The sequence below is a fragment of the Panthera pardus genome, unplaced genomic scaffold (genome assembly GCF_024362965.1).
Source record: "Panthera pardus isolate Hobbes unplaced genomic scaffold, ASM2436296v1 HiC_scaffold_11, whole genome shotgun sequence".
NCBI lineage: Eukaryota > Metazoa > Chordata > Mammalia > Carnivora > Felidae > Panthera > Panthera pardus.
In genome coordinates, this window is record NW_026526666.1 from 92,267,373 (window position 1) to 92,281,167 (window position 13,795).

At 53.3% G+C, this 13,795-nt stretch overlaps 1 protein-coding gene across 5 annotated transcripts in view; it reads left to right on the forward strand.

Moving 5' to 3' along the window:
- TMCO4 (transmembrane and coiled-coil domains 4) overlaps nt 1-13,795 on the forward strand; it is a 98,044-nt gene that overhangs the window by 13,040 nt on the left and 71,209 nt on the right. For all 5 annotated transcript variants that reach the window (XM_019461592.2, XM_019461586.2, XM_053898895.1 and 2 more), the window contains exons 4-5: nt 2,655-2,829; nt 3,571-3,598. In XM_019461592.2, coding sequence (XP_019317137.1) covers nt 2,655-2,829; nt 3,571-3,598 — 203 coding nt within the window. The remainder of the gene's footprint in view (nt 1-2,654; nt 2,830-3,570; nt 3,599-13,795) is intronic.

A 13,795-nucleotide genomic window follows, 5' to 3' on the forward strand; every position in this document is an offset into this window, starting at 1 on the left:
TGATCACGGTTGCTGCTGATATCACACATTTCGATAAACCAACAACCACATTAGAAGCGATTACCAAAACCCCGCTGATCTAAACGCTGTTTGTTGATTAATCAATGGCTGTGCTGCCGCTTTACGACCATATTTATTCATTTGTTCCTTTAAAGAAACACACGCATAGCGCTTTATACGGGCCAGCTATTGTTCTGAGCACAAGGCCAAATGTTAACTTACTTAATCCGGTCGGCCACCCTGTGAAATGGGTTTCGTCATTATCGCCACCATTCTATAGACCAAGAAACTGAGGCACACGGAGGTTGAGTAACTGGTCCAAGATGACACAGCCAGTGACAGAGCTGAGATTTGAACCAGAGGCTGTGCTCTCTACCCCTCCACTCTTATTAGGAGATGCTTGTCTACATCCAAGACTTTCTTGTTGGACACAGGGCCAGGCCCTGCTTAGTTTACTCCGAAGGAATGTTTAGTTCACTACGTCGTTTCCTGCCTCCATACACACCCATGTAACCACCCCCGGGGTTATCCCAGTAGATTGCAGTCGGGTAAATTATAATTGTAGTAGCAATAGCTAGCATTTATTGAAGGGTTATCAGGTGCCAGGCCCTATTACGATGTCACTTAATCTTTCTATCCGATCTCTGAGGCACATCCGCATTTTATAGCAGAGGAAAACGAAGCTAAGAGAAGTGAAGTAAGGACATGAACCCAGCCGCTGAGGGAGCCAGGACTCCCCGGGCACCGGACTTCAGAGCCTGACTCTGAAACCTATTCTCCACTGCCTCCCTTGGCCACGTTATAACCAAAGCAGTGAGGCCAGCTGACATGACTTGAGGATCTCCTACATGCCAGGCCCTGCTCTGGATGCTTCGTATGTATCATCTCATTGAGTCCTCAAACAACTTAATGAAGTTGATCTCAGGGCGCCTGGATGGCTCAGTCGGTTGAGCGTCCGACTTCGGCTCAAGTTATGATCTCTCAGTCCGTGAGTTCAAGCCCCACGTCAGGCTCCATGCTGACAGCTCAGAGCCTGGAGCCTGCTTTGGATTCTGGGTCTCCCTCTCTCTCTGCCCCTCCCCCACACTCTCTCTCTCTCTTTCTCTCTCTCTCACACACACACACACAAAGTAAATAAACATTAAACAAATTTGAAGTTGGTCTCTTAAACCCATTTGCAGATAGGGAAACTGGGGCAAGAGGAGGTCAGTTTACTTGGCACGGTGCCACATTACTCAGATGTCCCTTCGGGAATGGCCTCCTCCCACCACTGCTGAGACAGGGCTGCCCGCACGGCCGGGGCTGCCTCGGCTGAGGAGAGCCGTCTTGCCCACACTTCTGCCCCCTTCCTGGGCAGCCCTCTTCCAGTGATGGCCTGATGGGGCGGGCATGGAAAGTCCCCACTGGGGGCAGCCCTGAAGGGTCTCCTATGTCCCTGCAGGGTTGGCTGAGGCTTCTGTTGAGGCTGCAGTGCAGCTCGGCCTGGCGGCCAGTCTTGCTTCCTGGAGACTGAACCATAACACTGTCAGGGCAGGATTGTAGCTGGCCCGCAGCGACCTCTCCACTGGGCTTGGGCACTGGCGGCTCTAGGGAGGGGGTGGGTGGGCTGCCTGGGATCCATGGGGGCCCCCTGAGGTTGCCCACACCACCAGGGAGCTCAATTTGTTTTGGGGAGACCTGATTCCACCCTGGCCCCGTCAGAACCCAGGGTGCAGAAGCCAGCATGAGCCCCAGGGTAGTGTAGTCGAGGCAGGCTGGGACGTGGGTTTGCAGAAAGACTTGGCCTCTAGGCCTCAGCCTTTTTTTTCTGGACTGGTGGACTCACCTCCTAATTGACCCTCTGCTCCGGGGGCCCCCCACCCCCCCACCTGGTTCACCACGGTCACCGTGAGGAACGTTGGTGGCTTTGAAGCAAAGCCTGATGTGGACTCTGTCCCAGTCTCCCAAACGCTGTGTGCTTCCCACAGCTCAGGGGTCCCTTTCCTCCTGGGGTCCTCCAGGGGTCCATCACCTGCCCAGGGACTCCTGTGGGACTAAAGCAGACGACGGCCATGGGCACCGTGGGGGGAAAGACCCTTCCTGTGCGCTTACCTGCTCCTGCGGTGGCCGGCTTCTTTCCTGAAAGCATGTCCTCAGTGATTTCCGACAGCAGCAAATCAAATCACCTGTAGGATGCCTTTTCTAGCAGCTTCTAGCAGCTGCCCCTCACCTCTGCAGGTGGGTCTGGGCACTGCCTCTCTGGACACATGGGGCTCCATTCCTGCCTCTGGCCTGGCCTGTGGCAGGGCACGAGGGTGTGTGAGTCACGTACGTGTCTGTGAGCTTCTCCCCTGAGGCGGGGGTGCCTTGTTCCTCTGATTCCTCAATCCCCCAGCACAGGCCGGGCGCAGGGCACCTGTCAGTAACTGCTCATTACCCTCCTTCCTGTGGTTCATCAGCTGCTTTGGTGAAAGTTCTGGTGGGAGAAGAAGCTAAGATCCACATCACCTGAAATTAAGTTTCTGGCTCTCTGTCTCCTTCCGTGGGTCGCGGTCACCGTGGTTTTTGTACAAGCTGGCTGTTCACACCCATGAGCGCATCTCACCCGAACTTCCCAGTGGCCTCATGAGACGTGTTCTGGGAGCCCTGGGATCTAAGCCATGTCTGTCTTACAGCTCCTTCTGCACGGAGTTTGTGGCGGGCCTGGTGAAGTGGCTGGAGTTGCCTGGAGCCGTCTTGCCAACCATGACCGCTTTTGCCAACGGTCTGGGAGGCGAAGGAGCAGACGTGTTTGCTGCCATTTTATTGAAGGACCCCATCTTGAAGGACGACCCATTGGTGATCATTCAGGTACACCCACCACCCAGGGGGTGCAGCTGGCTGCGGGGGAAAGAACAAATGATTTCCTTTCAGAGTCAGCCTAGAAATCGCTTCTAGTGGGGTGGGGTCATTGAAAGCTAAAACAGTTCATCATAATATCACAGGATGATGATCAGAGCTAATAGTAAGTTACCGTTACTGAATATTTACTGTGGCTTTAATTTCATACTTAAACAGTGCTCATTATGTGCTAGCACCTTACAAATATTAGCCCATTTAATTCTGCAAGCCACTTTATGAGTTAGAGTGCGTGATCATCCCCATTTTATGAATGGGAAAACTGAGGCACCGAGAGGTTAAGTAACTTGTTCAGGGTCATGCGGCTTGACAGGTGGCTCAGCCGGGACTTGAACCTTGGCAGTCTGACCCCAGAGTCCGGGCTCCTGAGTGCTAAGCTGTGGTGCCTCTTTTTGGAAGCAGGAGCTCTGCTCTGTGCCCTTGGGTATGTCACTCAACCTGCTCAGGGTGCAGTTACAGCAGGCAGCTTATGACGCGGGCTGTTGTCGAATCAGTGGGTTTCCCTCCTTGAAAGTCTTACCCATTTCTTTCTTTATTTTCCTACCTGTGTGGCTGGCTCACCACTAGAACACTGGGCAGAGATATTTTGTCGGTCTCGTTCCCCCACTTGGTAAAAGTCAGTAAGTGCTGTTCAAACAAGCAGGCTAGTTACGTATCGAACGTATTGCTAATTCCTGTCCCCTTTTCCCCCAGGACCTTCTGAGCTTCTCCCTCCAGGATGGTGAGTTGATTTTCTAAGTTCTGTATATTTGGGGTGCTCATCTCCACCCTTGGCCAGGAAAGCCAGTGACAGGTGTTGCGACCTGTGGACCTACCCCCCCCCCCCGCCCCCACCATGGTCTTTTGGTGCAGGAAAGGAGAGGGACCCTTGTGTAATGGGGGAGCCAGTAAACACTTTGTTTGCGCCAGACATTGTGGGTGCTCGATAGTTATTTCTCAAGGCCCCATAGTTTTACCTCCTAAGTAGCTCTTGGGTCTGGTCCCTTCGCTGTCTCCACCTGCCATCCCAGCCCCAGCCGCCATTGCCCCTTCCTGGCATCCTCACTGGTCTTCCTGCCTCCATTCCAGTCAGCACTTTGTTCTCACGCTGCAACTCAGTGATCTTTCCAGATGCACGTGGGAACACGCGCGGCTCCCACTGCCCTCAGGAGCGTGGCCCCCAGCCTACCCCGCCTCATCTCTCAGCACACCTGTCCCCCCTCTCCACAGTGGCCTCCCCAAGCGCCTGTGCTTCCTGCACCGTGGACTTTGCACATGCCCTTCCCTGCTCCTCTTATCCAGTTACTCCTACCTTGCCCTCAACCCTCCACTCAGGCATCTATTCCCTGGGGAAGCCTCTGCCCCCACCCCCTCACCCCCCCCCCCCCCCCCGTCTGGGATGCTCCTCCCAGCACCACATGGCCACAGCTGCAGTTGAATGGTCACGTGATTCTTTGCAGACTTCTCCTCCGGACCGTCAGTGCCAGGCAGGCAGAACCACATCTGGTTTCCTTCACCACGTGTTTCTAGTACCTAACATAGCACCTGGAACGTAGTACATGCTCAGTAGCTATCTGTTGAATGAATTAAGGAGATAGATCTTACTGCCCCGTTTTGTGGATGAGGAAGTCGGCTCAGAGAGGTTAAGTGATTTACCCAAAGCTGCACAGCAAGTGGCGGTGTGGGATTCTACCTGCTTTCTTTCCTGGGGCTGTCATGACAAATTACCGTAAACTGGGCAGCTTGAAGCTGCAGAAATGTGTTCTCGCACAGCTCTGGTGGCCCGAATTCTGAAAGCAAGGTGTCAAGCAGGGTCTTGTTCCCTCTGAAGGCTGTTGGGGAGACTCCTTCTTGCCTCTTTCAGATTCTGCTAGCTCCCGGTGTTCCTCCGCCTGTGGCCGTATGTCTCTGGTCTCTGCCTTCATTGTCCCGCGGCTTCCTCCTCCCTTTCCTCTCCTCTCCTCGCCTCCTGTAAGGACGTTGTACAGGTTGTCCTCTTCTGGAGATCTTTAACATAATTATATCTGCAAAGATCCTTTTTCCAAATAAGGTCACGTCCCCAGGTGTCAGGGCGTGGATGTATCTTTTGGGGTCACCATTCAACCCCCTGCAGCACCCAGGGTGCTCTCCATCAAACGCCTGGGCTGCCTCGTGAGCAGCCCCCTGCCCCCGTAGCTCCGCATCAGATTCTCCCCACCACCTCCTCTCTGCCCGGGCTCCCCTGTTACTGTGTGTGCGGCTTCTTCTGTTCCCTGAGCTGGCGAGGGGTTTTGGCACAAAGACCTCCGATGTTTATTCTGACGGCAAGCAGGGAGGAGGAACAGAGAATGACGGGTGAAATCCCAACAACCTCCAGACCATCACATGGGGCAAAATTTTGCTGGAAAAATTACAGAAAATTACATTAAAAAGGTACATAGGGAAAGTGGCACCAACTTCCCATTGGGGCCCTGGCTCGTGGGAGGGGAGGGTGGGAGGAGGAAGAAGAATGGAATCACGAGAACAGCATGTGCAGGAACACGGGAGGAAAGAGCACACGGGAGAAGGTCACTGGGGGCAGGAGCCCAGCGGGCAGGGCTTTGAGCCACCTTGGCGGCTGAGCTGGGGAAGACAGCAGGGTGCATTTCCCCTGGGCAGACTTTAGGAGGCGTCCCCATCGGCCAGGCGTGAGGAAACGTGGCCTCAGCGAGGGCAGCCGAGATTCTGGGGTGAAGGGCTGCCCCAGGAGTCATTCTGATGGAGAGACAGCAGAATGGCTGACGGACCAGATAGAAGGAATGCAGGAGAGCGACCAGGAGTGACGTCTCGTCTCTGGAATTCTGGCTGCCCGATGCCGGTTGCCTGCGTGTTCGGATCCAGCTGGGGAATCCTGGTGTGTGTCTTAAGTGACGCTTTCAGGCACAGTGGCGGTCAGGGACCCTAAGAGAGTAGGGAGCCTACACAAGCCCGACGCGACAGGTCACAGAAGCTGGTTTCTCACACACGCTTGCAACTAAAGCTTTGTTCAGTGCAAGGTCCGTGAGGATGGCAGGGCACAGAGGTCACCCTACCTTGGGGCTTCTTATTATGAGACGAATACATTTTTCTTTCGTATTGTTTTTAAAAAGAAAGAGCCTTAAGTCCCTGCTCTTCGCAGTGTGGTCCGTGGACCAGCGGCGTCAGCATCCGGGAACTTAGGTGGAAGGCCACACTCGGGCACCACCCAGGCCTACTGAACCAGAATCTGTGCATGGACAGGATCCCAGGTGGTTCCTTTATAGTCTGAGAAGCGCAGCTCTAAGGCTCAAAACCCAAAGTATATTTTTTGGTCCTCCTGTATCCAGACAAAATATTTTCACTCCATATCTCAGAGCTGAATGGGGCCCCAAGGGTGATTTGCTGAGCCCCTGGTCTCGGACACGTGTGGCATTAAGTAACACTCCTCTGTTTGCTGGCGAGGCTTGCCCCAGGAAGTGGCACAAGTGGTCTGAGAACATTGCTCAGTCATATCACTGCTTTTGGGTTTTTGGTTTTTTTTTTTTTTTTTTTTAACAGAAGTAAGGGAGGGATAATCATGTCTGATTCTCCCGGATGCTTGCAGAGGAAAGGATTTGAGTTTGCACGGAGGTCTGAGACCCAAGTGGCTGGAGAGCACAGACACTCTCACATTATAATCCTGTAATGACTAAGCCACCAGCCGAGCATTCACTGAGTGTCCACTGTTGCTGAGGGCTGTGCAGCACCCCTCCCCCCGGGTGGGGGGGGTGGGGCATGGTTGAGGCTGTTGCTTCCATTTTGTAGGTCTGAGACACATGGTCAAGGTCATCTTGGGTGAGCCTCTCATTTTTCCAAGTGGAGAGATTAAGGCCCAGAGAGGGGAAGAGGCTTTCCCAGGGACACACAGCGCCAGAGGCAGACTAGGAGTCAGACCCAGGTCTCTGGCCTCCCGGACCAGCACTCTGTCCCACTGCCTTACCACTGGGTGGGAGGAGAAGCTGTCCCAGTGCTCCTGCATTTGCCTCAGTTTCTCCCTTTCCTTACCTGGAGAGCCGTGTTCATCCCACCCTGCTTCCTGCCCCCCACCTGCAAACCACAAACCCTCCCGAGCACCCTCGAGCAGTTAGGACACAACTTACCCCTTCTGCTATGGGTGACCTTGGCCACAAGGTCTTGTTCTTGCAGAACAGTTGGGGTGGGTTTAAAACTGCGGGTCTTATGTCACCACCCGGTACGTCCCAGGGGCGTTCTCTGAGCCGCATTGAGCCCGGCACTGCCTTTTAGATTCTATTGACAGTAACCACCACTTGGCACCTGGCCCTTTTCACACATTGTTGCGTTTCACCCTCACAGCCACCTTTACTGCAGGCACCCCGCCCGCTTTACACATGAGGAAACCTCAGCTCAGAGTAACTGAGTAACTGGCCTAAGCTGGTGAGTGGCAGAGCTCGACTTTCCAAAACGAGTACTGCTAACCAAAACCTTAGCGGATTTTACCCCCAAGGGGTGGGATATCCAGAGGCGTCCCCACGGAATGTCATAGAACCCCGTATCTGAATAACACCAGTCCCCGATCGCATCGGGGGGCCTTTGGCTTATCTGATGGCCTCACCAAGTGCCTGCAGACATGAACAAGAGTAGCTTCAGCAACACACTGGGACCCAGTGGGGGCAGGTGCCGGGGTTCCAAAGGTCTACAGAGGTCAGAGGTGGGACCCTGAAACCATCTAGACCGCCATCTCATAACATAGATGGGGAACTGAGGCCCAGAGATGGGACTGGCTCGCCAGTAGTTGTCATGGCTAACTCTTTATCCATATTAATGAAGAACCAGGGACCAAGAAGTGGGGGCATTTCGGGAGCCAGCCTGCCTGGGTGTTAAAGTTCAGGTTGTACTTTGGCAAATAACTGAACGTCTCTGTGCCTCGGTTTCCTAAGGTGTCAAATGAGAGTAAGAGTAGTCTTTACAGGGTGGTGGTAAGGATCCAGTGAGAAACACATGCCAAGTGCTGTGAACAGAGCCGGCCATGAGTGCCGCTCACATGTGGTGGGGGTTAGACGTAAATGGCAAAGCCCTGGAAATCAGGAAAGCTGGATACTTACCCTGTCCCTGAGACGCCCTCGTTGTGTGACCTTGATCAAGCCACTTAGCCTCTCTGAACTGCAATATCAAATAAAAATAAGGGACAACAGCCAGATGCTCCTTAAAAACAACAAACAAACAAAAACTGTCTTTGGTTCTAAGAGCACAATTAGGGATCTTGGAAGGAGAAGATCAGGGTCATTGTTGGCCCATTTTTTTAGGTACTTACTTCCCCCATAAACTCCACGAGGACAGGGCCCTGGTCTGGCTTGTTCACCATTGCATCCCAACATCTACCATACCGATGGGCACGTAGTAGGCATATAGTAATAGATGGATAGATGGAAGGGTGCATGGATAGAAGGATGGATGGATGGATGGACGGATGGATGGATGGATGGACGGATGGATGAAGAACAAGTGGACAGGTGGACAGAAGGGTGAATGGATGAATCAATGAATGGATAAATGGAAGGATGGATGGATGGATGGATGGATGGGTGGGTGGATGGATGGCCTTCCTTTAGAGAATGAGCTTGGATATTAGCAAGGTGGTTTGTCTGAACTTGAGGGTTAAACCATCTTCTTCTACAGAGATTAATACAATAGGAAGAGGCTTTCTGTGCCCCTAGGTTTCTCTCTGGGTGTGAGGTGGGGTGATTAGTCATGGAATCAGCCCAGGAAATCAGTATGAAAGACGGCATTTCTCAGAACTTCCTGGAAGTTTGACCTTTACCGACAGTACTGGGATCTTCGTCACCAGACGGTGCCATCTTGGCAGCTGGGTGGACTTGTGTGTGCGCTAATCATGTTCTCTTCATCCACTAACAACCCACCACACTCTTTCCCCACACAACTGAAAAAAATGAGTCTTCTCTATGTGAAGGTTCCACTGAATCCAAACTGATAGCTCTCAGCCAGGTTCCTCAAGCTCAGCACTATTGGCATTTGGGACTGGATCATTCTTTGTTCTGGGGCCGTCCATGCACTGTAGGACGTTGAGCAGCGCCCCTGGCCTCCACTCACTAGATGCCAGTAGCCCTTCCTGGGTTGTGACAACCAAAAATGTCTGCAAAGTTGCCAAATGTCGTCTGGGGAGCAAAAATGTCCCTGGTTGAGAACCAGTGCTCTAGGACCCAGAATTTGCCCATCTCAGGTGGGGCTGGTTTGTGTACAGCTGGTAGTCTTTATAAGTTATCCTAGTTGCTCTCCTAGGTTCTGCACGTGGATTGGGAATTGCTACACAGTATATAATCCTCAGGTCAACTGCTGAGGAAGGCAATATTACCCCCACTGACCGGGGAGGCAATCAGGCTCAGGAGGTTAAATGAGTAGCCCAGGGTTACATTTCAAAGGAAGTTTCGAAATTCCGTTTAAGGCAAAGTGAGCTTAAGTGTCACCGTGAGCTCTGCGCTGGTGGCCAGGAAACTTCACCTGAATCGTGGGGTTTGCCCTCTGTACTCTGAATCCAAAGATAGCATCGACTCCAGGCTACGGGACTGGACATCCAGGCAGTCTTCGCACAGACTTGGTTCTACTTTGTGAGGTCTTTATTACTGAGTTGCAAACCCTCCCTCCCTGATGAGTCAGAGAAGACTGAGGTGTTGGTGTTTTGGCGTGGTGAGATTGCAGACACCATCACCTGATTGCTGAGTTTTTTTGTCTGCAACTTGAGATTCATGCAACCTGTTATCGGTATCAAAAACCAGTCCAAACACCGGCAGGTAAGAACTGAGCACCCACTGTGTGCGCCTGGTCCTGTGCGAGGCCCTGAGAGTAATTCTCCTCATAGCTGATACTCCTTGAGGGCCCACTGTGTGCACACCCTGAGCTAAGCCTTTATACTAATTCATTAAACGCCACAGTGACCCTAATGCGCAGATGCTATTACTGTTTCCATTTTACAAAAGAAGAAACTGTGGCCCAGAGAGGGAAATAACCTGCCTAAGGTCACACAGCTGCAAAGCGGTGGGGCCAGGGTTCAGACACAGGCAGCGTGGTTCTAGAGTCTACTCTTAGCTCCTGCTGTGCGTCCCACGTAGGTAGAAATTGATTAAAAAATCCTCTTCCTCGTAGCTGACTTTGAGGAGATTTGACAAGGTCAGAATTGAGAGGGGGGTACCCCGGGTGGCAGGAAGAACGAGAAGGTGGAGCTGAAGGACCATGACCTTGAAGTAGCCTTGTCACCACCCTCATGCCCTTAATTGTCCCCCTGAAATAAGCCGTGGACGGAAAAGGCAGGCGTCATACCCGGAACAATCCGAGTTCAGTTCCTGCCCTGTGAGGGGGGGGGCCGTCCTAAAGGTCGCATCCCTCCGTCTGTGTTCTGCGTCGCAAAGTGAAGACGCCAGGCAGACAGAAAAGCTTAAACCCAGGGCCTAGTGGTGGGCAGCGTGGGATGGCGCTAGATTCTTTATATGCAAAAAAAGTTCACTTAGTGTTAAAATGGGGATACATTTTCTCGAAGTTTCTAAAAGTCGGTCAGTTGAGGGGCGCCTGGGTGGCTCAGTCGGTTAAGCGGCCGACTTCGGCTCAGGTCACGATCTCGCGGTCCGTGGGTTCGAGCCCCATGTCGGGCTCTGTGCTGACAGCTCAGAGCCTGGAGCCTGTTTTGGATTCTGTGTCTCCCTCTCTCTCTGCCCCTCCCCCGTTCATGCTCTGTCTCTCTCTGTCTCAAAAATAAATAAACATTAAAAAAAAATTTTTTTAAGTCAGTCAGTTGAGGGGATGCTGGCACAGCAGGCTGGGTGACAGTTGTATGTGTACAGCCTGAGACGTGTGTCCTCAGACCCTCGGGAGAGGAGTGAACAAGCCCCCGGCCTGCCTAACACGGTGCACGGTGTGGACACTAGCAGGGTAGTACCTCCTGTCCTGACTTCTTAGCCGGGGTCTTCGCATAAGAAGTTCTGTCTTTCTCTGTCTCTCCCAAAAATAAATTAAAAAAAGAAAAAAGAAAACGTGGGGAGGGCAGCCTTGTTATTGCAAGACCTGGGGTGCAGCCGCATTTCGCACCGCGCTCCAGAGGTGCTGCTTGGCCTCTGGTGCCCAGGACAGCGCTGGACAATGACATGCAAAATGCAGTAGCTTCTCTCTTGGGAGATGCTGGGGGAGGAAGGAGCCCAGAAGGGCGGGTTCTGGCCCCTGGCTCTGTCATGAACACCCTGGGTGACTTCGGACATGCCCCTTGCTCTTCCTCGGCCAGAGGGACCAGCTGGGCACCAAGGGGTTCCGCAGTACGTGGTTGTGTGTCTGAGGTGGGCACTGGGGCTGCTCAGCAGCGGTGTGGGGGCTGGCACGCTCCTGCCCCCTGGTGGCAGAGCTGAGATCCCTAGGTTCCCCACACTAGCCCGTCACTACCCACCCCCCCCCCCGCCCCCGCTCCCTCCCCCACCGACCACCACACCAAGATTATCTAAAGAACAGGGTGATTTGTCACCTTTATATGTGCTTGTGGACCATGGCCTAGGGCCATGCCTGGAATTGTGTGCACACGCTACATACCCCTGAACACGGAACACGGAAAATAGGATTTGCCGCTGACCTCACGGGATTGCCCTAGAACCCCCAAACTCACTCCATAGTAGATTTGCCTTTTTTTTTTTAAACGTTTATTTATTTTTAAGACAGAGAGAGACAGAGCATGAACGGGGGGGGGGGGTCAGAGAGAGAGAGGGAGACACAGAATCGGAAACAGGCTCCAGGCGCTGAGCTGTCAGCACAGAGCCCAACGCGGGGCTCGAACTCACGAACCGCAAGATCATGACCTGAGCCGAAGTCGGACGCTTAACCGACTGAGCCACCCAGGCGCCCCTAGATTTGCCTTTAAAAGACAGGCACAGAGGGGCGCCTGGGTGGCTCAGTTGGTGAGGCATCCAACCTCGGCTCAGGTCATGATCTCGTGGTTCGTGAGTTTGAGCCCCGCATCGGGCTCTGTGCTGACAGCTCAGCGCCTGGAGCCTGCCTCAGATCCTGTGTCTCCCTCTCTCTCTGCCCCTCCCCTGTGAATGCTCTCTCTCCAAAAATGAATAAACATTAAAAAAAAAAAAAAAGACAGCCACAGTGGAATGAACAGAAACGTTGGCATCAGATAAGCCCCGCATCGTTATCCAGGCTCCATCACTCTCTCAGATGAGTGACTTAGAAAGTTTCCCTGCTTCTGGGCTTCCCTCTTGTACAAAGCTGAGCATCATCATTCCAAGCTCCTAAGACCGTTGGGAGGGCGGCCAATCACACGTGCAAGCTCCTGGGGTGGTGATACCTGGCACTTTAGTAGGGGTGCCGTGGACAACGATTTTCCTTCCCGCCCAGGTAGCACAAGGGGCCATCTTGATCACGCCCCTGCCTCTGGGCATCAGGGTGCCCAGACCTTCTCAGACCAGGACGCCCCCTCTGTATTTCTCATAGTGGGGACCACCTGCTCCAGGATTGCCTGGGGAGCCTGTTAAAGGTGCAGATTCCTGAGCCCCATGCCAGACCTGCACGTGGGGCCTGGAGATCTGAATTTTCACCAGCTCCCCTGTGACCTCCCATTGTGGGTCTCAAGACCGCAGGTCACCACATCTGCATTCACATGCTCACTGACTTGGAGATTCCCGTCTCCTGAGGTCCCGAGAGGTGGGGGTGCAGAGGCTGCCCTGGGGCTGCTCCAAGCCCATCTGACCTTGGACTTTTGCAGGTTCCTCCCAGAGAGGGTGGGGGGACGGTGAGGGTGGGGACAGGTACCCTGGGGCTGACCCTTAGATCTCTGAGCTGGAAGGGACCTCAGGAGACCAGCTTCTCTGGCCTTAGTCCTTTGGGTGGGTTTCCAGAAGTGCCAGCCCAGACGCTGGACTGGGACAGGAGCAGCCGGGGCGGTCGTGGGGTCCCACTGCCAGGCAGGCTGGGGAAGATCAAAGCCTGACACAGATTCGAGGGGAGGCCAGGAGGGAGGAGCGGAAGCCAAAAGCCATGTGTCAGCTTGGGAGGTGCGTCAAGACCGTGTTTTGCTGTCTCAGCTGCGGCTCCTGTGTTCTGGGCCAGGACAAGGGCACAGCCTCTGCAGCCAGACTGCCCGCTTCACCACTCACCAGCTGGGCGACCCGGGGCAAGCGACCAAGCTCTCTGTGCCTCTGTTTCCTCTTTGATTAAATGGAGATACCATAGCAGCTGCCTCCTGTAGTGGCTGTGAGGGTTCAGGGAATCAGTGCATGTGGAGGGCAGCACCAAGTGTGGTTTCGAGTGAGCAGTGCATACATGAAGCTTCCAGTATGAATATGATTATTAATCGCAGGGTGTTTCTGCCAGAAGGGGATACGAATCTCTTCCAGCATAATTATGCTCCCCTATTTTGGACCTCTCCCAACTGAGATCCGTTCGTTCGCTCGTTCGTTCATTCCTACAAATACTCCATTCTTCACTCTTACAAAGATAATTACACATCTGCTTGGTTTTAGGCACAGAGCTAGGTGCTAGGGATGTACAATGAATTTATAGCTTATTTCGTAGAAGGAGAGACAAAAATGATAAACTAGTAGGCAAATTGAAAAGTTTTAGGGGCGCCCGGGTGGCTTAGTCGGTGAGCGTCCAACTCTTGATCTCGGCTCATGTCATGATCTCACGGTTTGTGGGTTTGGGCCCCGCGTCAGGCTCCGTGCTGACAGCGTGGAGCCTGCTTGGGATTCTCTCTCTGTCTCCACCCCTCCCGCACTTGCATGCGCTCTCTTTCTCTCAAACTAAATGCACATTAAAAAATAAATAGATAGGGGGTGCCTGGGTGGCTCAGTTGGTTAAGCCTCCAACTCTTGATTTCAGCTCAGGTCATGATCTCACGGTTCGTGGGTTCGAACCCCATGCCTGGCTCTGCATTGATGGTGTGGAGCCTGCTTGGGATTCTCTCTCTCTC